This window comes from Macrobrachium nipponense, chromosome 18 (genome assembly GCF_015104395.2).
Source record: "Macrobrachium nipponense isolate FS-2020 chromosome 18, ASM1510439v2, whole genome shotgun sequence".
Lineage (NCBI taxonomy): Eukaryota > Metazoa > Arthropoda > Malacostraca > Decapoda > Palaemonidae > Macrobrachium > Macrobrachium nipponense.
The window spans coordinates 36,099,155-36,122,999 of NC_087211.1; the positions used below are offsets into that span (position 1 = coordinate 36,099,155).

The following is a 23,845-nucleotide window of genomic DNA, read 5'->3' on the forward strand; positions in this document are numbered from 1 at the left end:
TGATTACTATCAAGTTAGTTTTATTACATTCAATTTTTGTATTTAGCCCTCTGGACCTGACTAATGTAACCACCTAAGGTCTGTAGTTGAAATTTAAGTTATATAATCTGTGCACTAACTGTTATAACTCTCACTGAATTTTTTTTCCTCACCAATATTATTACTGTTATTACCAGTATTATGATTACTCTCTTTTATGCTACCTCAGCTATTTTGTAGAGAAGTACCGATTATTCATTTGTTTTTATCATGTTGTCTCATGTATTTAGATTGTGTATGTTACTGTTACTGTCTGTATTTTGTTTATTCCATGTATATGGCCCTGAGCTGAAATAAAGGATATTATTATTATTATTACAGTGGTACCTCAAGATACGAAAGGCTCAACTTACGAAAAACTCGAGATATGAAAGCCAATACCAAAAATTTAACGGCTCTACATACGAAAAGTTTTCAAGATACAAAAGGTTTCTGAAAGTCCCCCGAACCACCGATAACAATTTTGAAACTCGCGCGCCGCCATCTTAGTAGATTCGCCACCATCCTCCTGCCCTCCCATTGATTCCTGATGCTAGTCACCGCCATGAGATCCTTCTCTCCTATTGGACAGCATCCCTCCCATCATGCATCTATGTACATATACGTGGTGGCGTGCCTACCTCGTCCACTTCGTACCAGCATCGTTATCGTACGCACGCGGTATTCGTTCGGTCCAACGATTTCGTTTAGTAACGTAAATTCGTTAGTGATTTCGTTGCATTATACGTATTATCGTGTTGTGCGAAAACTTTATTGTGTGTAATTATACGTAAATTGCGTACACGATAACGTAGTCATGGGTCCCAAGAAAGTTGAAATTCACAGAAAGAAGCGCATGCTCTCTTGGAGACAAAGATGGAGATCATCAAGAAGTATGAAGCTGGTATATGATTGAGTGTGATCGCCAAGGAATACAGCCGTAATCCGTCGACAATAGGCACCATCCTTAAACAGAAGGATGCCATCAAAGCAGCTACACCGTCGAAGGGCATCACTATTTTGTCCAGCAAGAGGACCCACGTGCACGACAAGATGGAACGGCTACTTCTTGTCTGGATAAAAGACAAAGAAATCGCTGGCGATACAGTAACGGAGACGGCAATCGCCCACAAGGCCAGCGCTATTTTCGGCGATTTGATTGCGCAGCCGGAAGACGACGGAGGGGAAGGGACTTCAACGCAAACCCCTGAGTTCAAGGCTTCGCATGGCTGGTTCGAGAAATTTCGTAAACGAACTGGCATCCATTCGGTGGTGCGTCATGGGGAGGCTGCCAGCTCGGACACGAAAGCGGCCGAGGCATCTAAGAAGACTTTCGACGAGATGATGACCAAGGAAGGCTACAGTTCTCAGCAAGTTTTCAACTGTGATGACACTGGCCTTTTTTGGAAAAAAAATGCCTCGTCGGACGTACATCACGGAGGAAGAGAAGAAGCTACCTGGGCATAAGCCTATGAAAGACAGGCTTACGCTCGCACTTTGTTCCAACGCTAGTGGGGATTGCAAGGTGAAGCCCCTACTGGTGTATCATTCTGAGACTCCTCGAGCCTTCAAGGCCCACAAAGTGCTCAAGGAGAAGCTTCCAGTGATGTGGAGGGCTAATGCAAAAGCCTGGGTAACGAGGCTGTTCACCGAGTGGGTAAATCTGTGTTTCGGCCCGACAGTGATGAAATTTTTGGAAGAGAAGCGCCTCCCCCTGAAATGTCTGCTGGTGTTGGACAATGCCCCTCCCCACCCTCCTGGCCTCGAGGAAGATATCCTAGCGGAGTATTCCTTCATCAAGATTCTTTTTCTTCCGCCCAACACCACCCCTCTCCTCCAGCCCATGGACCAGCAAGTGATATCGAACTTTAAGAGGCTGTACACAAAACATCTTTTCAATAGATGTTTTGACATCACCGATACCACAAACCTCACCTTGCGTGAATTTTGGAAGGAACATTTCGACATCGTCATTTGTATCCGACTCATCGACCAAGCTTGGCAGGAGGTTTCGAGGCGAACCTTGAATTCCTCGTGGAGGAAACTCTGGCCTGATGCCGTATCCGCCCGAGACTTCGAGGGATTCGACATGGGCGAAGCTGGTGCTGCAGAGTCAGAAAACAGTTGACGATCCCGAAACAGTTTCCCAACCAGATCTTGACGAGATTGTTGCACTTGGCAAGTCCATGGGGCTGGTCGTCGACGAGGACGACATCAACGACCTTCTCGAGGAGCACCAAGAGGAGCTTACGACAGATGACCTGAAGGAGTTGGAGGCCATACAACATAACGTCGTTCAAGAGGAGTTCTCTAGCAGCGGCGAGGAAGAGGAGGAGGACCCTATGACAACGGCAGAAATTAAGGATGTCCTAGCCGCTTTTCATAAAGTGCAATCGTTTATCGAAAAAAGACACCCTGAAAAGGCTCACACAGGACGTATGCTTGCGCTTTTCGATGACGTTTGCCCGAGTCGTTTCAGGAACATTCTGAAAAGTAGGCAGAAGCAATCTTCCTTGGATCGTTATTTAAAGAGGCCTTTAGCATTACCAGGAGTAAGCAAAAAGGAAGAACCAAGTGATAAAAAACAGAAAGTTGAAAGCAAAAAGGAAGAACCAAGAGATGAAAAACAGAAAGTTGAAAGCAAAAAGGAAGAACTAAGTGTTAAACAGAACGTTGCAAGTGGTGAAGAAGTTGAACAAAAATAAAAAAATCAATAAAAAAAATAAAAATAAAAATAAAAAATAAAAAAAAAACCTACGTAAGTAAAAAAAAGTTAAAAATCAAAAAAGAAAAAAAAAAATGTTTAATTATAGTTTTTTGTAAAGTTAATTGGTTACAGTTTTGATAATGTGTTTCGTAAATTTTAATTTATGTATGTTTTCCTTACATGTTTTTATGTGTTTTCGTAAAGTTAAGTGTACGTACGTACGTACGCATCTGCCGTTTGTCCACCTCCTCCTCTGCCGCCACTTTCGGAGATAGCCTCACTCGAAAGGTAAGCTTCCACATTTTACGTACAGTACTTCTTGTATACCATGTACACTAATACACTTTATTTACAGGTTATTTTGCATTTTGTTATTAATTTAGGTATTAAATTGTCCAATTTGTTGTAGTATTTCATTGTTTATAGGTCAATTTAGCTTTATTATGAAATTTACTGGGGTGTTTTTGGAGGGCTTGGAACGGATTAGCCATTTTACATGTAAAATGTGGTCCAAGATACGAAAACCTCATGATACGAAGGGCGCCTCGGAATGGATTAATTTCGTATCTCGAGGTACTACTGTATTATTATTATTTATTATTATTATTTCTTCTGTTGGATCGGCGTCGTAAGCATCATAATCCTAGAAATAATTTGATGAATATAATTGAAAAGTGTTGTAACCTCGGATCGTTGCAAGCTGAAACTGTCGTAAATCAGGGACTGCCTGTACTTATATGGCTGGCTATGTTGGCCAATTCTTTAGATTGGAGAGGCTAAGATCTGTTGCTTTGTCTGGCCCAGTGGCTGGGCATCATGACCAGTTTTCAGAAGTCTTCCCTGACTCCCACTAAGTTCATTCTGTATCAGGGGATGATGATACTCACAATTTTCAAGCTCCTTATGGAAAATTTTAGCCCAGAGAAGCGTTGAAAAAGATAAAAGTTTCAATACTCTAAATAGAGACTTGGACAATACCTCCCCTTTAGTAAGCACCTTGCCCATCTAGGAGAATATCTCTTCAGAAGATCACGACAGACAGAAATTCAAATCTAATCTCCTACCAAAAAAGGTTTAAGCGTCATACACCCGTGTCATAAGACGCAGCTCTATGCAACTTCATAAAATATGAAAGGCAAGTCATGGCATTCACAAAAGAAGCTTTGTACACCGCAGCCCAAGAAATCTTATCGAAACGTGCTTCAATCAAAGAAGAAAACCTGGATTTCTCTTAAGATTTAATGGGAGCAGAAATACTCAGAATAACAGACCAAGTCTCTACCAGACCTCCTTCCTCCACTACATGAGGATAAACCAAAGCATGATACTCCAGCAGGTGCCAAAATATAGGAAATTCCTCTACTTCAAACTACTCTTCCACCAGAGAAGACACGTCTGCAGTAGCTAGCTCCTCAAAGTAAACCTCTTGCTCTACTGAGGGAGAAACTGAGGAAAACTCAAAATGCTGCATCTAATATGAGTTGATACAAGGCAGCTGATCACGAGAAGACAAAGCACCCACTGCAGCCAAAGAAAACGGGTAAGGTTGGGAGAAGAGGGGGAGAAAAGTGCTAGCTATTGACGAGAAGCACCAGCAATACCCAACACCACTACCTTGCATAAAAACGGTCTCTACCGACCTAAAATCACTACAAGAAGGTAAATCCTCAGATAATAAAGCACCAGGGATAGAATTGGAACAGGAACCATGATTAGAGGTATAGCAATGAGACCAGCTAATAGCCAAAGAAACAGGATGATAAAATAGGACAATGCAAAAAATAGGTAGAAATGTCTGTTCAACAATCAACTGAGTTAACGTAACATCAAAATTAGAACTCACAACAGATATTATTCTTAATAACAGTCTATACCTATACCATTTTGTCCTAGCAGTGCTAACATCAGCCTTCGAGTCTGATGACGAAGATAAAATTTTGTGAGATTTACCTTTCCCAAAACAATCCTTTGGCAACTGCACTAAACAGGTAGGAAGGTGATGGAAGACACCCCAAGAACTAACCCAGTTCCCTGGCAGGAGACTTCCAACTGTCCAGGCCAATCCTAAGTTCAGGTTAGTGATATGCGAGCACCATCACATTACCTCACATATGGGAATACAAAAAAGACTGAACACTGTGAGGGGATGCAGAACAGTTCCCAAAAATGAAATCCATCAAACATTTGACTAAATAAAAAATAAGGTTCACATCCAGCTATGGCTTCCTGATACACCTCCTCTGAAAGAGGAGCAAAGGCTGAGTTGCAGAGGAAAGAACCACAGACTGATTACAGACACATGAAAGCAAAGGCACTCAAATCCTTACATTTACATAAGGTCACACTCTAGACCCCTCCAGCCAGCAAACAGTGAATCAAACTCAAATTTAAACACCCTGCTAACACAGTAATCATTTTTACACAACCTGACATTCTTGGCTTTGCTTCCCATGGAAGACACTCTCATGAAGAAGTATAATACTACAAAATCAGCCACCAGTCTAACATCAAAATACTGACAACCTACTGCCATTAATACAAAGAGAATTCTGCCAAGATCTGAAACATTCAAAACACTCCTGGAGGAGAGCAGGTATACTAGACAGTCATCCAGGTCAGCTAAGCGATCTTAACTGCTGAAATAGAGCTTTCCTTAACAGTAGGTAAGACTCATGCTAAATAAATTACACTTTAACTTAATGAACAGCAGGTGTTATCATATTATCCACTTATACACTTGTTAAGAATGTATAAGACCTGAAAAAAAAATAACCACATACTTGGTTTTTGTTAATTTTTACATGACCTGAACACTAGTAACAAAAAATCACTCTTAATTTTTTTTTACTCTTAAAAAACAAATACAAAAATTATAAATTAATCTTACCGTTGATATATTCCTGTACAAGGTCTTGCCATCCTTTTCGAAGGCCTGAAATTTTTGTAATAGGGACTTGCCATCGATACGCCATATGGGAGGATGCTCCATCATGTCCATATCTTTCTTGGCCATTACAAAGTCCCCACTCTACATGACACAAAGAAATAGGATTCAATGAATGCACTGCATAATCAATTTCAAGTAACAAAATTTCATTTGGGTATTTCAAATACCCTTACATCCTTTGAGACAAACGCATCAAATTGAAAGAAAGCTCAAAAAAACTAGATTGAACAATGAAGTACCTTACTATTCACTCGTACAATATACTTGCAGCTAGCATAACTCCTCATGATTAACTATCCAGATAACCACAGAAAATCTCAATGGAATCCATTTAATCATTCAGATTAAAAAGCAAATAAAATACTCAAATATTCTTAAAGAATCTCAGGAGCCAAAAAATAATGCCATGTTACAGCTATACTCAGGTGACAAAATACACTCAAACCAAATGAACATTGCAAAACTTCAACATAGACCAGTTAAAAGGTGCACACTCAACATACACTGGTCGCAGTTAGTGCTCTGCTAAAACAAGGTGGGAGAAGTTAGCAATCTTCAAACAAAAACTTCTTGAATACAGCTAGAAACTACTTAATAATGCATATCAATACAAAATCAAAACCTACCACCCATTCCTAACAAAATAAATATTACATATATCGGGGTTGGCCATTTTAACCAAATAGTTTGAACCAGTAAAAAAAATTTTTTTTTTTTTTATGTTTATTCTTTTATTATTTTTTTTCTTAGGTCTTCATGCATCCTCTACAGCTTTTTTGAGATATTAATTTTCTTATACTTCATAATGTTTAATACTAGTACATCAGTCATATCTTAGAACATATTATTTGTGGTACAAAACTACACTTAACATATTTCAGATATTTAGGTTAAAAGAAATTGGTAAATAATTTGATTTTTTTTATGCAAAAGAGGTACTGTAAATATAAACAAAAATAGAATATGAATCAAATAAACAAAAAATTACAAAAATAAAATACCATTTAGTGCTTGATATCAAATAAAAAAAAAAGTACAAAAAATAAAAACCATTTAATGATTGATATCAAATAAACAAAAAATTCCCAAAAATAAATATCATTTAGTGATTGATATCAAATAAACAAAAAATTCACAAAACTAGATATCATTTAATGATTGATATCAAATAAAAAAAATTCACAAAACTAAATACCATTTGGTGATTGATAACTTAATCCAAAAGGAAAACAAACCTAAAGACTACAGAACAAAGAAAATCTAGTCAGCCTCATTAAAATTGTAGTCTTTGTTCAAAACTTTGTGTAAAGAAACCAACTTCCCAGCCTCCTCTATAGAATGTACCAAGCCAAACGTGGAGATTCTCCACTCAACACTCGTACTTGAAGTGACACCATTGAGCAAACCACAGATATCTTCTATTACATCGACATCAGTTTTGCCTTTTAGTGGTCTCCACCAGGTGCAAATGGCGAGAAATGACTGATATTTTAAACAAGTAGGCTTTGTCAAAAGGATATGCTTTAGCTTTCATCTAAAGTATAATTGGTAGGAATTCTGGATATCCCTCTTCTGCTAAAGACATTGCTTTACATTCTTCATCTTCTGGCATGCTCTCTACGTCCTTTTGGAAATGGGGATCCAGTAAGTATGCAAGATGATGATAATCTGTAACTGCCTGATCATATCTTTTCTTGGCTTTCTCCACTTCTTTTTCAGGGAGTATTTGTTTGAGTTCAAGAACAAGATTTTTCCAGATCTCCACTGCATCACCTTTGTAGATAAGAAAGGGCAATAGATACAGGTTCAAGTCGACATTTCAAAATCCTTTTGTTATTTGGAAAAATTTAATCAAAACCTATGCCCTGATGATATCAATATTTGTAAAGGTATTGTGTATGGTGATTATGAGTAAACCTTCTCCACCTAATGTAGCCAAGAGATTTCTCCAGGCTTTTAAGAAAATTAAAGACGACGAAACAGTGAAAGTGACAAAAGCAGATAAATCTAATGCGGTGGTAATAATGAATAAAAGTGACTATGTAAGTAAAATAATGACATTGCTAAATGATACTGATACTTATACGAAACTGAGGTCTGACCCTACACAGACATTGAACTCCCATTTTAATAAACAAATTCAATCCATTTTGAAGGGCTTGGACCATTTAATTAAACAGTTTACACCGCAATGCGCCTCCCTACCTTATAAGTATGGTTTAGTCAAGACACATAAAATCAATAACCCTATCAGACCAATCCTTAGTTCAGTGGGCTCAGTTACGTATACTAATTTATCTAAATGGCTTGTAAAAATTCTTACTCCTTTGGTAGGAAACATTTCTAACACGAATGTTAAAAACAATGTTGATTTTATAAACAACTTGAATAGTTTAAATTTTAATTTTGATTTTTAAATGATTAGTTTTGATGTTGTCTCTTTATTTACAAAAGTGCCTGTAGATGACTTACTTGAATATTTAGAGGATGAATTAGAACGTCATGACATTCCCTTAAGTGTAGCAAACCTCATTAGTCTCATAAGGTTATGTATCAACAATAGTAAATTTTGTTTTAATGGGGAATGTTTTGTACAAAAGTTTGGCATGGCTATGGGTAGTCCCTTATCTCCTGTCCTTAGCAATATTTACATGGAGTTTTTTGAGACAAAACTCTTACCAAGAATTTTGCCCCAAAAAGTTATTATGGTTTAGGTATGTGGATGATATTTTCTTGTATTTGGCCAGTTCACGAAAATCTCGAGAAATTCCTTAATAATCTCAATAATTTAGTCCCTTCTATAAAATTTACTGCAGAGGAAGAAAGAAATTGTAATTTGAATTTTCTTGATGTAACTGTCCATAGAAATGATAGAAATTTCACCTTTTCAGTCTATCAGAAATCAACTAACATTGCCTCTTTAGTTCATTACTATTCTAATCACAATCAAAATGTTAAATTCTCTGTTTTCTGGGATGTTCCTATGGGCTTTACGTGTCTGTAGCCCGCAGTTTATTGATGCTGAAATTAAAACTATTTATGATATTGCATTGAAACTTAAATACCCAAGGACTTTTGTCGATGTAGCATAGAAAAGCGCTAGAAAAACATTTTATTCAACTAATGACAAACTTGAATTTAGTAAGCATAACATTCTAAAATTACCCTATGATGAAAGGTTTTTAGATATTCCTAGAATTTTAAAGCTTTTTAACATAAATGTTGTTTTAAGTAATATTAATGTCAAAAGTTTAGTAATCAAAAATTCTCCTAAAGATCTTCCAGGCTGCATATATAAAGTTCCTTGCAAAAAGTGTGATAAAGTCTATTACGGACAGACCGGTAAATCTCTTTCACATCTCAAACAGCACCAATATTCGGTGAGAACTGGGCAAATATCGAATGCATTATTCGTACATATGAGAGATTTAGATCATCCTATTAACTAGAGTCAAGCAAGAGCCTTAATCCCATGTAATGACACAGTTAAAAGGAATATCATTGAATCTTGTTTCATTCAGTCAAATAATAGAAATGTTCTAAATTTACATCTTGGTTTATTTAAACCTGATGCTTTCATAATAAAAAGGTGTAGATAAATTTAAGCAACAAAATTAATATATTCAGTTTTTAAATGTTTTGGACTGTAAAGATACTTTGTAATTTCGGTTAGGGTCAAATCTGTTTAGGTTTGTGACCGTGTGATATCCGATAATCCTGGATTATCTCTTTTTCTTTTATTTTTACCCTTTTGACAATTAACACCATCTGGTATTCTTGATCTTGTTGTGTGTACCTGAGGCCTTTCTCTCCAATTGTATTTCATTAGCTCCTTGACAATGTCTTAGTAAAGACGAAAGCGCTTGGATTTCTGACTATCATTTTCCTGTGGTATTCGCTTATTTATGAAGTCACACATGTATCTATTATGATTTTTTAAGCATATCGGAAACCACACGCAACTTCTACGCCTTTTCTTTGAATTTTCTGAGCCTTGTTCTTATCATTGCTCACAAACTGTAACTCCGACTTAACTTTCTACGGAAGTGTATGAACGAGCAAGTGATGCCCAAGTCGATTTTACCAGAGAGAATTCTTCGTTTAGCAGAGCGACCTTTCGATGAGTTTCAACGCATCATACTTCAGAAACACATTGACACCACAAAAGTGGAAGTAGATGATGCGTTTCGTACACTTAGAAGCAGACGGTATGGCTTTAATCAGACGGTTCCTGTCGATTGGAAGAATCGGATGCTGGATTATTGCTTCGGAAAATTGAGAAAGTGCTGCAATCGTCTTGAAAGGAAGCTTCAAGTCAAGCTGAAGAATCTTACTGCTAAAGCGACTGGACTAAGCATGCCAACGTGGACTTCATGATTAATTTATCAGACAAACCAATGGATAGTGCTATGACAGCGGCTTTGGGATATGGGTTAAGCTTCGGTGTATTTAATGGTAACCAGGACTGTGTCGACATTTCAAAATCCTTTTGTTATTTGGAAAAATTTAATCAAAACCTATGCCCTGATGATAATATTTGTAAAGGTATTGTGCATGGTGATTATGAATAAACCTTCTCCCCCTAATGTACCTGTGAGATTTCTCCAGGTTTTTAAGAAAATTAAAGACGACGAAACAGTGAAAGTGACAAAAGCAGATAAATCTAATGCAGTGGTAATAATGAATAAAAGTTACTATGTAAGTAAAATAATGACATTGCTAAATGATACTGATACTTATACGAAACTGAGGTCTGACCCTACACAGACAGTGAACTCCCATTTTAATGTAAACAAATTCAATCCATTTTGAAGGGCTTGGACCATTTAATTAAACAGTTTACACCGCAATGCGCCTCCCTACCTTATATGTATGGTTTAGTCAAAAGACATAAAATCAATAACCCTATCAGACCAATCCTTAGTTCAGTGGGCTCAGTTACGTATACTAATTTATCTAAATGGCTTGTAAAAATTCTTACTCCTTTGGTAGGAAACATTTCTAACACGAATGTTAAAAACAATGTTGATTTTATAAACAACTTGAATAGTTTAAATTTGAATTTTGATTTCAATATGGTTAGTTTTGAAGTTGTCTCTTTATTTACAAAGAGCCTGTAGATGACTTACTTGAATATTTGGAGGATGAATTAGAATGTCATGACATTCCCTTAAGTGTAGCAAACCTCATTAGTCTCATAAAGTTATGTATCAACAATAGTAAATTTTGTTTTAATTGGGAATTTTTTGTACAAAAGTTTGGCATGGCTATGGGTAATCCCTTATCTCCTGTCCTTAGCAATATTTACATGGAATTTTTTGAGACAAAACTCTTACCAAGAATTTTGCCCCAAAAAGTTATATGGTTTAGGTATGTGGATGATATTTTCTGTATTTGGCCAGTTCACGAAAATCTCCAGAAACTCCTTGATAATCTCAATAATTTAGTCCCTTCTATGAAATTTACTGTAGAGGATGAAAGAAATTGTAATTTGAATTTTCGTGATGTAACTGTCCATAGAAATGATAGAAATTTCACCTTTTCAGTCTATCGAAAATCAACTAACTTTGCCTCTTCTGTTCATTACTACTCTAATCACCATCAAAATGTTATATTAAATTCTCTGTTTTATCTGGGATGTTCCTAAGGGCTTTACGTGTCTGTAGCCCGCAGTTTATTGATGCTGAAATTAAAACTATTTATGATATTGCATTGAAACTTAAATACCCAAGGACTTTTGTCGATGTGGCACAGAAAAGAGCTAGAAAAACATTTTATTCAACTAATGACAAACTTGAATTTAGTAAGCATAACATTCTAAAATTACCCTATGATGAAAGGTTTTTAGATATTCCTGGAATTTTAAAGCTTTTTAACATTAATGTTGTTTTTAGTAATATTAATGAAAAGTTTAGTAATCAAAAATTCTCCCAGGCTGCATATATGAAATTCCTTGCAAAAAGTGTGATATAAGTATTACGGACAGACCGGTAAATCCCTTTCACATTTCAAACAGCACCAATATTTGGTGAGAAATATCGAATGCATTATTCATACATATGAGAGATTTAGATCATCCTATTAACTAGAGTCAAGCAAGAGCCTTAATCCCATGTAATGACACAGTTAAAAGGAATATCATTGAACCTTGTTTCATTAAGTCAAATAATAGAAATGTTCTAAATTTACGTCTTGGTTTATTTAAACTTGATGCTTTCATAATAAAAAGGTGTAGATAAATTTAAGCAACAAAATTAATATATTCAGTTTTTAAATGTTTTGGACTGTAAAGATACTTTGTAATTTCGGTTAGGGTCAAATCTGTTTAGGTTTGTGACCGTGTGATATCCGATAATCCTGGATCATCTCTTTTTTTAATTTTTACCCTTTTGACAATTAACACCATCTGGTATTCTTGATCTTGTTGTGTGTACCTGAGGCCTTTCTCTCCAATTGTATTTCATTAGCTCCTTGACAATGTCTTAGTAAAGACGAAAGTGCTTGGATTTCTGACTATCATTTTCCTGTATTCGTATTAGTAATAACTATATATATATTATATATATAGATATATTATAATATATATATATATATATATATATATATCTATATATATATATATATAAGTATATATATATAATCACAAGTTATCTGAAGTATTTCATATAACCAATGATTTTGAATTTGACTTCGCACTGAAGTGTTCTAATTTCTATGAGATATGGAGATTAATTATAATGGAAACTAATTTTTTAAATACTTACAGTGCAAGTCAAACACATACGTATCGGGCACATATTTGATATCATCTCATATCTGAAGTTTTATATTGAGTAGCATAGGAATTAATTTAATTACATAAAACCAAAATTTCAATGCTATTGCTTTAAAACTAAGGATGAAGACAGAATTTGACATTCATTAAGTATAGTTTTGAGATACAGGTGTTCAAAGTTTTTATTTGTATTTTTACAAAGACAGTGTTAATAAATCATGATTATTAGGAATTTCATATTCCTATTTGGGTATTAATAAACCAAAGCTATGTTATTTATCATAATTAGTCATAAATAAAAATCCTTTTGCTCAAATAATGCGATATTATGATCTCCTGAACTCTTATTAGAGTGAATTTTCTTCTTCTATATGTTAGCGATATAGTTAAACTCACTTTGCAAGCTCCCTCAGACTGCGTAATGGATGACCTTCAGATCCAACTCACCAACCAACGAGGAAAATAAAGGGAAAGAGGGAAAGGTCCCTCGCCACACACTCTTAACCGCAGAGCCCCCGGCCACAACACCCTACCTCCACAACAACTGACTGACTACTGCCCAGGTGTAGACAATCCCACTCACATGTAAGTGCAGCAGTGTTTCCAGAAAATCCTACTTCACATTAAGGGTATCGGCGGGGTCGGGGGTTAATTTTGAGTGACGGTGTTCAAACTTGCACAGGTGTTACCTCTAGTTTGACTAAAGATGCACACAAAATTTCAGGTGAATTAGATAAAATTTCTTATTTTAACAAATATTTTTCTTTAAAACATAGCATTTTTTATTTGTTTTTTAAAGTGTATCTCCTTCCTTATTTATCATTCAATTTAAAGAACAAAGTAATAGCAGAAAGTTTAATACCTATCAAATAAAATGGCAAACTCAGAAATCCAATATGTGATGTGTGCTATTTAAAAAAAATATTTTAAAAAATTCAATTAAAAATACCCTAAAATTATGTATTAGATATTGGTAAAAAAAAATTTTTGAGAAAAAAAAAAGAAAAATAAATTTGCCGATGTGTTCTCTCACTATCTTTATTCCAATTGCTTTTTAGATGATTAAAATCCATTCATAAATAAGGGAGTTTTTGGAATTTGAATGTAGAAAATGTATGTTTTGAGAAAAACACAGTTAAAGTTTGTTAACCAATTATTTTGCTTTCAGAAGCATATAAAGTTTCTTGGAAAAGCCTACATGTCGTCTGTTTCCTTCTTTTTTATAAGAGATATTATTCCCTCTAAAAAACAAACATTTATCACTTAAAGAAAATAGTTTATATTATTTTTGGGGGGTTATCGTAGAACGCCACTCTTCTCTTGTGCTGCCAAGTTTTTAGAAGGCTAATGAGCCCCTCCTTCATATCCATCCTTTGATGTTCTCTGCTTCTTTTGCTGTCTTGAATGCATAGCAGACCTTCGTTTCCTGGTCTTCTCTTTCATCTGAAGGCCTTTCAGGCTTTCTCTTGTCGTTTTTCTCATAATAGGCAGCAATGAACATGGTGCATAGCCAATATTATGTTCCATTGCTGTAATATGTTTTGATATATAAATGAAGATGTTGTTTCACCGATATGTTCTGTTTTCACACTTTCAGATGGCACCTCAAACTTACACGTTAGTTTCAAGTCAACATCAAAACTGTTTTTATCAATGTCAAGTGTTATATTGCTGTCACACTGCCCGCAATACGTCGAACTAAAAGCGTCTTTTAGAGCTCTCAAGGGTAAGGAAACTATTTCTCCATCATTGCTTACACTCAGAACGTCTTCTTTTTCAGTCATATAACTTCTCAATAAAAAAAACTCCTTAGGTTGGCTCCTGATAAAACACTGACATCACCTGCTACATCAGGGAAAGCAATTACATCTTGAAAATGCTCATTCTCTTCCTCCTCCCCCTCCTCATCATCAGATAACTTTAAAACAAAGTCGTCGGTGCCATCATCATCATCATCTTGATATATTTGTGCGAAGTATTTGGCATCTCTTCAGCACACATGGCAGGTGGCGACATGTCAGAAGCTACATTAGCTCTCTATACTTTTAGTTTCAAGATAAGTTTTGATATTATGAGAGCTTGCTTCCCTTCATTTACTAAACTTCTTTTTTGGCATGTTAGTAGTATATTTAATACACAATTGATGTCTAAAAGTCTGAGGAAGTGTTGCAATTGATTGAAAATAACAAATACACGATTGCATAAAAAAATACAAGAATTCTCTCTTGAGAGAAGTAGCTCGCGTTATTCAGTCATGGGAAGAGTTGCCGTCTTTATCAGGAAAACATATTGTACGGCATACGAAACAAAATGCAATGAAAAGAAACTCAAATACTTAAAGAATGAATGGAAAATGAAAATAGTAAAACCACCCCTAACCAGACCTTTAATTCTCTACTTGGATGTGGCCTTTAAACCATTTAAAAAGCTTCGTATCGATATCTTACGTGTGGCAATGGCCGGGACCCAGATGTATGGAAATATGACGATAACTCATTTTCCCGAATTTGAGCCAATTTCGCCAAAATTACAGGCCGCTGCCTTAATGACACTTCACGCCCAAATGATCTTAAGATCAAAACACACACACACACACACACCCATACCCCCCCACACACAACTTAATCAGAGACATAATCAGCCATCCATACAGGTCTTCTATTCCTCCGTGGACGTCGATTTCCCGTTTCACTTTGACCACTCACTTGTGGTTTCACTGATTCTTCTAAGACTGAATCATCACTTGGCATTTTGCTTGAGCCATCAGATAGGGAAGCTAGAACTACAACTGGTCACACATCCAACACATGCCTCGGCATCCCATCCACGTAAATGTTGTTCAAGGAATTCACGAGCAACCTTCCCTTACGCCATTGAGTAGTACAACAGGCGTCCGGGGGCTTCACCCACACCTCCTCTCCAGCTTAACTGAAAGGAGCATATCTTGGCTGGTATCTTGCTTCCTTCTCCTTTGCGGGGATACTGAAGGGTATCTCCACTCATATCTGTACACTACATGCTGTGGAACAGATGATTCATCTTTCCAGACCTTGGTGTGCTATTGTACCAGAATACTGCTTCAATAGGACTAATTCCTCCTCTCTCTGCAATAGCCTTGATGGTCCTATGGTGCCTTTAAACTATTCCATTTCCTCGCGGTCAATAAGCAGCCTGAAACGCCCTGACAATATTCCAACGCGACAACATACTGAACTACCTTTTTCACACATTCTCAGGGTCCAACTTCTTGGCTAAATATAGTGTTCTGTCAATTCCCATATGGTGTTTATTATGCAACTCTGTTAGTAAACTACAGCACCTACACAGAGATGTGCAAGCTCGACTTCATTACTTGCCAACCAACTCTTCCTGACTCTCATCAAAATATCAGCTTTATTCTTCGCTGTAGGCACTATCTGAACCACAATATTCAAACCAAATTCTGTAATAAATTCCTTCAATGTTCCCAAACATCTCTTGATCATCAACATCATCTCTGCAGCTCCCTTTGTGTGAACACACTTCTCAGCACTTATTACAGATTTCAACCATGCTCCCACAGTTGCAAAGTCAGTTCTCAGCTCTATTGACTCAAGACCCCATTTAATGGCCACATTTACCCCTTTCAAAACAGCTTCTAGTTTGGCAACACTGATGAGGTTGAAATCATCCTTTTTTTTTAAGCCAAGCAGCATCCTCGGCAACCTTGCCATTTATCTCTTAAACTATACCCATAGATATTTTGCTGGCATCACACCACACAACCCCATACTTAACACCTGGCACCCACCAATTTCCTCTTACATGAAAAGTCTAACTTTACTCTCTCAATTACCTCTTTAATCATCAACATGGACTGCTCACCGACAGGATCCTCCCAAAGTGCTCCTGAGGCTCTTCTCTTAATGTAGCTGCATGCAACTCTAACCATCCAGCTATGGGATAATGGCCCACTAATGTACTGCAAACTGAAAACAATTCCCCCACCCTCCTTGTAAGCAATATCTGTTAACTTCAGGCACTTTATTACCTCTCTGAAACATCAACTCTCCTCCAACTCTTAGCAGTTGCAATCCTAAAGCAGCTCTTCCACTGAGTGACTCAGGGGACTTTGTTATCTATTTAAGTGTCTAATTACCTCATCAGCAGCAGCTATTGATTCATTGACAAGAATGTCATCTACATATGACCTGGTTGCTCTCATTGATTTTTTCATCCTTACTCAATAGTCTTCAGTACCTTGAGACATAATCCGTGGTGCCGAGTCCAACCCAATTCCCAACATTGTAAGGCAAAATGTCTGGCCTTTATAGTTCACTAGTTGATATGGCCACATTTTTCGTCAACGCTCAACTGTAGGTAGGCCAACTTCCAATCCACAATAGACAAATTCTCATCTGTCTGTCGACATTCACGTAGTGTCTCACTGCATATGTCAGTCATAATCTCACCAGTGTGACACTTGACATTCACAATAAGTTCCCGAAAATCAAGCACGGTCCTCACCTTATTCTTTGATGGCTGTTCTACTGCCATTAGAGGAATGATACCTTCTTTAACTTCTTTCCACGGAAACTAAAATCCCTTCAGCAATCCCCCCGTCCACTTCCTTCTCAAACTCTTCCTTCTTCCAACCCTCAACTTTTACCATGACTTATTTTATTTGTCAAGTCACAGGTTCATTGTTTTTCCAAAACCACCAGACTGTCCATTTCTGTCCATCAAATATTGCATGAAAGTCTGGGTCTTCAATAGCAACTGTAGGAAAACTGTCATCATTCTTACCACTAAGTCTATGCTCAATTTCTTGACTAACTGAAGCAACACCAAAGGCACCAAAACATACCTTGCTTGCCCTTTGGTCACTTTGACACCTCCCAAGTGGTCAATAACATTAACTCCTAACACCACATCAATACCATTAATCAGCTGATCTGACAATACAGCCCTCACGGTTACACATTCACTGTCACACCTACCTTTCCCCAATCTGCAACTCTACACTTAATATGTCCCCATCAAAAGCACTGACATACACCTCACCTATACATTGAGGCATCTGGAATTTACCACCAATGTAGAGCAGCCTGTATCCACAAGTCCTTTTGCTGCTCATTGCCAATCCAAGCATCAATCATAGGCAATTTATCAAGGTGCGCCTTTCTATCATCACAAGGGTGGCTACAGGCGCAGTAGTCACCCCTTAGTCGTTTTCCGCAACCTATTCTTTTGAACAAAACGACTAGCAATATGACCAGTTTTATTACACCTAAACATCTCACCTGTCTCTTTACAGCCTTTTATCATATGAGGGCCACCACATCGGGAAACATTGGACCCCTAAGCTGGATAGGCCTAGTCCTATTCTCAGGTTTCCCACCACCACCTCCTCCATTCTTCCTAACAGTCACAGCTCACACCACCTTGCTGTTTTGATGACAAAATCCTAGCATGATTGAGCAATCAACTCATTGCCATCATCATCACATTTGGCACTTGCTGTTAAAGCAACACTAATATTATCCAGGAAACCAATGACAAAGTTAGTTTTCACCACATTTTCTAAATCAACCTTATCAAACTTAGCTAAACTGGCCCCAAACTCATAATCTCATTGGCATACAAATCAACTGGTTCTCCTGTCCACTTCATCTGAACCAGTTTTCCAAAAGCAGAGAAAATCAGGTAAATGCTACTTCCAGTTTTTCCTGAATTTTCACTGCATTTTCTTGGTCTTCATCACTCCATCTCCAATGAAATGCCAGAGTATCACCCTCCAAATACAATGGAATAAAAACTGGTTAAGTTTGATATATTCTGTAGCTTCCCCACTAAAGTTACCTTCTTCAACCATACAACGTCTCCTTCGCCGGTGCACGGCTTAATCATGTCCATTGTAATTTTAGATGCCATACTTTCTTGGAAGAGGCCTAGATAACTTGTAGTTAAACTCACCTTGCAAGCTCCCTCAGACTGCATAATGGATGACCTCTAAGATCCAACTCACCAACCAATGAGGAAAATAAAGGGAAAGAGGGAAAGGTAACTCGCCACAAACTCTTAACCACAGAGCCCGGGGCACTACATCGTACCTCCACAACTGACTGACTACTGCCCAAGTGTAGAAAATCCCACTCACACATAAACTGCAGCAGCATTTCCAAAAAATCCTACTTAACATTAATGACACAACAAGAGATATGTTTTGCTGTCTTTTCCTCTTTGGCACAATGAAAACCTTGCCGAAACAGAGAAAAACAGACATAAAAGCAAGCAAATGTCAGAGGTGAAACTCGAATGCGTACTCTCTTGCATGTTTCCTGCCCCACAGCGAAGGGTGTAAAGCTCAGTCTTCCTGTCTTGTGACTCATGGAATCTCTACAGATGCCATTACATACTCACAATTTGTTTGCTAATAATTATCAAAATTTACGATAACATAAGAAATACTGCATTTTCTTGTATGGATCAATGTTTTTGGCTTATTGAGTTACTTTTACTAATTGGAAGAAAGAGGAATTTTGACAAAATATTTTGTATACGCATTCTCCATTGCCATACAAAGGTCGATGAATTTTTTTTTTATGATTTTGCGTTTTTTCCCTCTATTGAACTGGCCGGTTGCCCTTAAGATTTTACTCATGTGAAAAATGTTTATTCAACTAACCTTGTACAAAATATGGTACAGTAAGTCAAACAAAGCAAAAAATATGAACAATACATACCTACATATGCATGCATCATTTGATGGCATCATGAACTTCCTGGAGTTTTGGTTTTGTATTTTTATGTTATAACGTAAATGACAATTCATTAAAGAATTTGTACGTTACTGATATGAGTGTGTGAGAAAGAGGTATGTACATTAAAGCCTAATATAGCAACACAACACTCTCTTATACTTATTTTGTTGATACTCTATGCTACAGTATTCTCGTTTCCATTTTTTTTACTGTCTTTTCCTATTTTTTTAAGTTTTACAAACCAAAAAAGTATGTATGCACACAATCATTCTATGCCATCGATGAACTTGGCACATTTTAAACATTTTTACTGCTATTATAATTGAAATAACAAGTGATAAAATATTCTCTTTTTGGCTTTTGCACATGGATATGTGTTACACTTGGGTAGTGCCTAGGTTTATATTTCACTATGTCATTTGCAAGAGAGAAAAAGAAGATGTTACATTTTTCTACTGTATTTATGCAATAAGTCTTTTAATAAATATGGGGAGAGAAAAGATAATTTTGCATAGTTTTCAGTTTAAAGTGATGGGTGTTTATTATAAGCATATCAAGTATTTACAGTTACTTGGTATTGACAAGATTAGGTGAGGAAAGATAAGAGATGCCATTGAACACCCTATATTTTTATTTTACATGCCATTATTTAGATTTCACCATTATCCCACATACCCCTGGCTCTATTAATTTGGATAATGAAAGGTTTACTACACATACATATATAAATAAACTGAAAGCCAATCCCGGAGTGTTAGCAGGGATGAGTGGGTTTATGGAAGGGTTTTTGGGGGTGGAAATCTAGGAAAAGTTTCCAAGGGGGGATGGGGGATTAGGGCAGCCAGATGGGCTACGTGTGATGGGAAGGAAGAGTACTAACAACACTGTTTACAGGAATGAGCATGCAGAGAAGGGGTTATTGGAGAGAGAGAGAGAGAGAGAGAGAGAGAGAGAGAGAGTGTGTGTGTGTGTGTGTGTGTGTGTGTGTGTGTGTGTGTGTGTGTGTGTGTGTGTGTGTGTGTGTGTAGAAAAGTTCAGCAAGGGTATATACTGCTAAATTTGAGCTGCAAGTTGTAGCTGAAACTGAGGAAAGAATGTTCAACTGCTAACGACTGTTATCGTGCATCAGCAACACACATGAAATTCTGCAAACTTCGGTATAGTACCATCAAACTTGACCGTACACAAAATTTGAGAGAAACGTGTTTTAAAACTATTTGGCATGAAAGAAAACATTGTACTGTTTTCACTCCGATAAAAGATAAATATGTAAAGCTCGTAGTATTCTGATGAAATAACAAGGAAAATATCGAACACACACTGTTGAATTTATTTTTTTATGCAATAAACTGCCTTCAGCACCATCTGTTACAAAAGAGAATAAATAAATTTTGTTCACAACGATACATATTCAAGTGACACTTCAGCTTGAAAACACTTGGTATGACTTAAAATAACTTTGTCCCATATCAATAGAGTATCTACAGATTTATATACGCTAATTAGAAGCAGGAAAATTGCTCTGATTTCAGTTTTCAGTACAGCAAAATAAACTTACCTCGCAATTGCCCTCAGCGGATTTCCAAACCAAAACATTGCTCTTTGTATTCTAATACAATAGTAATATGAAAATACATAAAAATATTATTGGATGCAGTGAAGTTAAGCAAGATTTTGTGCAAAAATTAAATAAATAAATAAATAAACAAATAAATAAATGAATGAATGAATGAATAAATAAATGAATAAATAAATAAATAGTGTTTCTGAACGAATGATTTTATTTTCACATTATTATAAATTGGGAAAGTCTATTCAAGTTATGAATTTTTCGAGTCACGAACAGCGTCCTTCGACTTAATTAAACTCATGAACTGACTTTGTTTGTCAAACGTTTATGTTGCAATTTCCGTTTTTCGAAGAACATTTTCCAGAAAATTTTGTATGGTTGGTTGAACAAATGCTCATACTTCAAACTGACTCATTCATTTATGCTAATTCCTAGAAGCAGGAAAATGCTCTGATTTCAGTTCAGTAACAGCAAAATAAACTTACCTACGCAATTGCCCTCAGCGTGATTTCCAAACCAAAACATTGCTCTTTGTATTCTACAATAGTAATATGAAAATACATACAAAAATATTATTGGATGCAGTGAAGTTAGGCAAAATTTTGTGCAAAAATTAAAATAAATAAATAAACAAATAAACTAAATGAACTAAAAAATAAATAAATAGATAAATAAAGTGTTTTTGAACGAAGATTATTTATTTTTACATTATTATAAATGGAAAGTCGATTCAAGTTACGAATTTTTCGAGTCACGAACAGCAATCCTTGACTTAATTAAGCTCATGAACTGACTTTGTTTGTCAAACGTTTCTTATATTGCAATTTCCGTTTTTTCGAACAAAATTTTTCCAGAAAATTTTGTACCGTTGGTTGAACAAAATGCTCATACTTCAAAACTATCAAATGCTCATACTTCAAACTGACTCATTATTTAGTTTATACTTGTATTCGACAGCCTACTGCATCTTACAAGTAGTAGCGTATAAAAAATTTTTATTTTATATTTACAATATATAGTTTAATGATAACACATTCAACAACAAAATAAATAAAAATATAAAGCATTAACATAAAATTTAGCATAATAAATGTATAAAAATTGTACGTAACAGCGGTGACGTCACACCACCTGACTTGAAACTGAACGAGGGGGCTTTGATATGTTGAGGAAAGGAGAAGAGTCAAGATATTATTCTTGAATTTCACAGTAAACTTAACGTAATGATAAAAATATGAAAACAACGAAATGCAATACAGAAAAAAAAAAGCCTTATTTGAACCAGTGTTCGGTGCGCCAAATGAGACTGTCTAGTTGAACAATATTAACAAAATAGCCATTGCGTTTTTTTACGACCATTTCGGTCGAGTCAAAGTTGACTGAAGGTTGAAATTTTGGCACTTATCGTTATTTTTATGAAAATAATTTCAAAAATGATAAAAGCTACAATTAATTATATCTTAGTTTTACCAGACCATTGAGCTGATTAACAGCTCTCCTAGGGCTGGCCCGAAGGATTAGATATATTTTTACGTGACCAGGAACCAATTGATTACTAGCAACAGGATCTACCAGCTTATTGTGGGATCCGAACCACCATTGTATCGAGAAATGAATTTCTATCACCGGAAATAAATTCCTCTGGTTCCGCGTTGGCCGAGCTGAGAATCGAACTTCAGACACCGGAATGGTAGCCAAGTGCGCCAAATGCACTCGGCCAACGTGGAAACTGATAAAAGCTACAACCATAGGTTAGTTTGTTTTTTGTTGTATTCTACATGAAATTGTGCACATTCTCATATATAAAGCTTTGGATGTAACAGCTAATATAAAACGATGCAAACATTAAGACAAAACTGACAAAAGAATTTCGGAGATTTTCAGCAGTTACCGCGTGTGGAACGTAAGAGAAAAAGTGTTTTTCATATAAATTCACCATAAATCGAAGTATTGTGCTAGTTCTCCAATTTGTTGCAAAATGAAGGTAATGATTAAATATTACTAGAATATAAGTTTAGCTTACAATTGCGTGGTGGTTTGATAAATTCCGTAAACGGACTGGCATCCATTCAGTGGTGCGGCATGGGGAAGGCTGCCAGCTTGGACACCAAAGCAGCCGAAGCCTTTACTAAGACATTCAATGAGATGACGATCAATGAAGGCTACAGTTCTCAGCAAGTCTTCAACTATGACGAGACTGGCCTCTCTTGGAAAAAAAATGCCTCGTCAGACTTACATCATTCGGGAAGAGAAGAAGCTACCTGGGCATAAAGCCTATGAAAGACAGGCTTATGCTCACACTTTGTTCCAATGCCAGTGGGGATTGTAAGGTCAAGCCCTTACTTGTGTATCATTCGGAGACTCTCGAGCCTTCAAGGCCCACAAAGTGCTAAAGGAGAAGCTTCCGGTGATGTGAGGGCTAATGTGAAAGCCTGGGTAATGAGACTTTTTGTTCATTGAGTGGGTAAATCTGTGTTTCGGCCGCGACAGTGAAGAAATTCTTGAATGAGAAGCACCTCCCTCTGAAATGTCTGCTGTTGTTTGGACAATGACCCTGCTCACCCTCCTGGCCTCAAGGATGATATCCTAGTGGAGTATTCTTTCATCAAGATTCTTTATCTTCTACCTAACACCACCCCCCTCTCCTCCAGCCCATGGACCAGCAAGTGATATCGAACTTCAAAAAGCTGTATACAAAAACATCTTTTCAAGAGATGTTTCGACATCACCAATACCACAAACCTCACCTTCTGTGAATTTTGGAAGGAGCATTTCAATATCGTCATATGCATCCAACTCATCGATCAAGCTTGGCAGGTTTCGAAGCGAACCTTGAACTCTTCTTGGAGGAAACTCTGGTCCTGATGCTGTATCTGTCCGAGACTTCGAGGGATTCAACGTGGGCAAAGCTGATGCAGACTTCAGAAACAGTTGACGATCCTGAACTGTTTCACAACCATATCTTGACGAGATCGTTGCACTCAGCAAGTCATGGGGCTGGTCATCTACGAGGATGACATCAATGACCTCAAGGAGCACCAAGAGGAGCTTATAAACGGATGACCTGAAGGAGTTGGAGGCCATG

General features: G+C 36.7%; 1 protein-coding gene across 6 annotated transcripts in view; it reads right to left on the reverse strand.

The window, feature by feature from the left end:
* Positions 1–23,845, reverse strand: part of LOC135196966 (uncharacterized) — a 251,826-nt gene that overhangs the window by 57,677 nt on the left and 170,304 nt on the right. For all 6 annotated transcript variants that reach the window (XM_064223833.1, XM_064223831.1, XM_064223832.1 and 3 more), the window contains one exon: positions 5,613–5,753. In XM_064223833.1, coding sequence (XP_064079903.1) covers positions 5,613–5,753 — 141 coding nt within the window. The remainder of the gene's footprint in view (positions 1–5,612; positions 5,754–23,845) is intronic.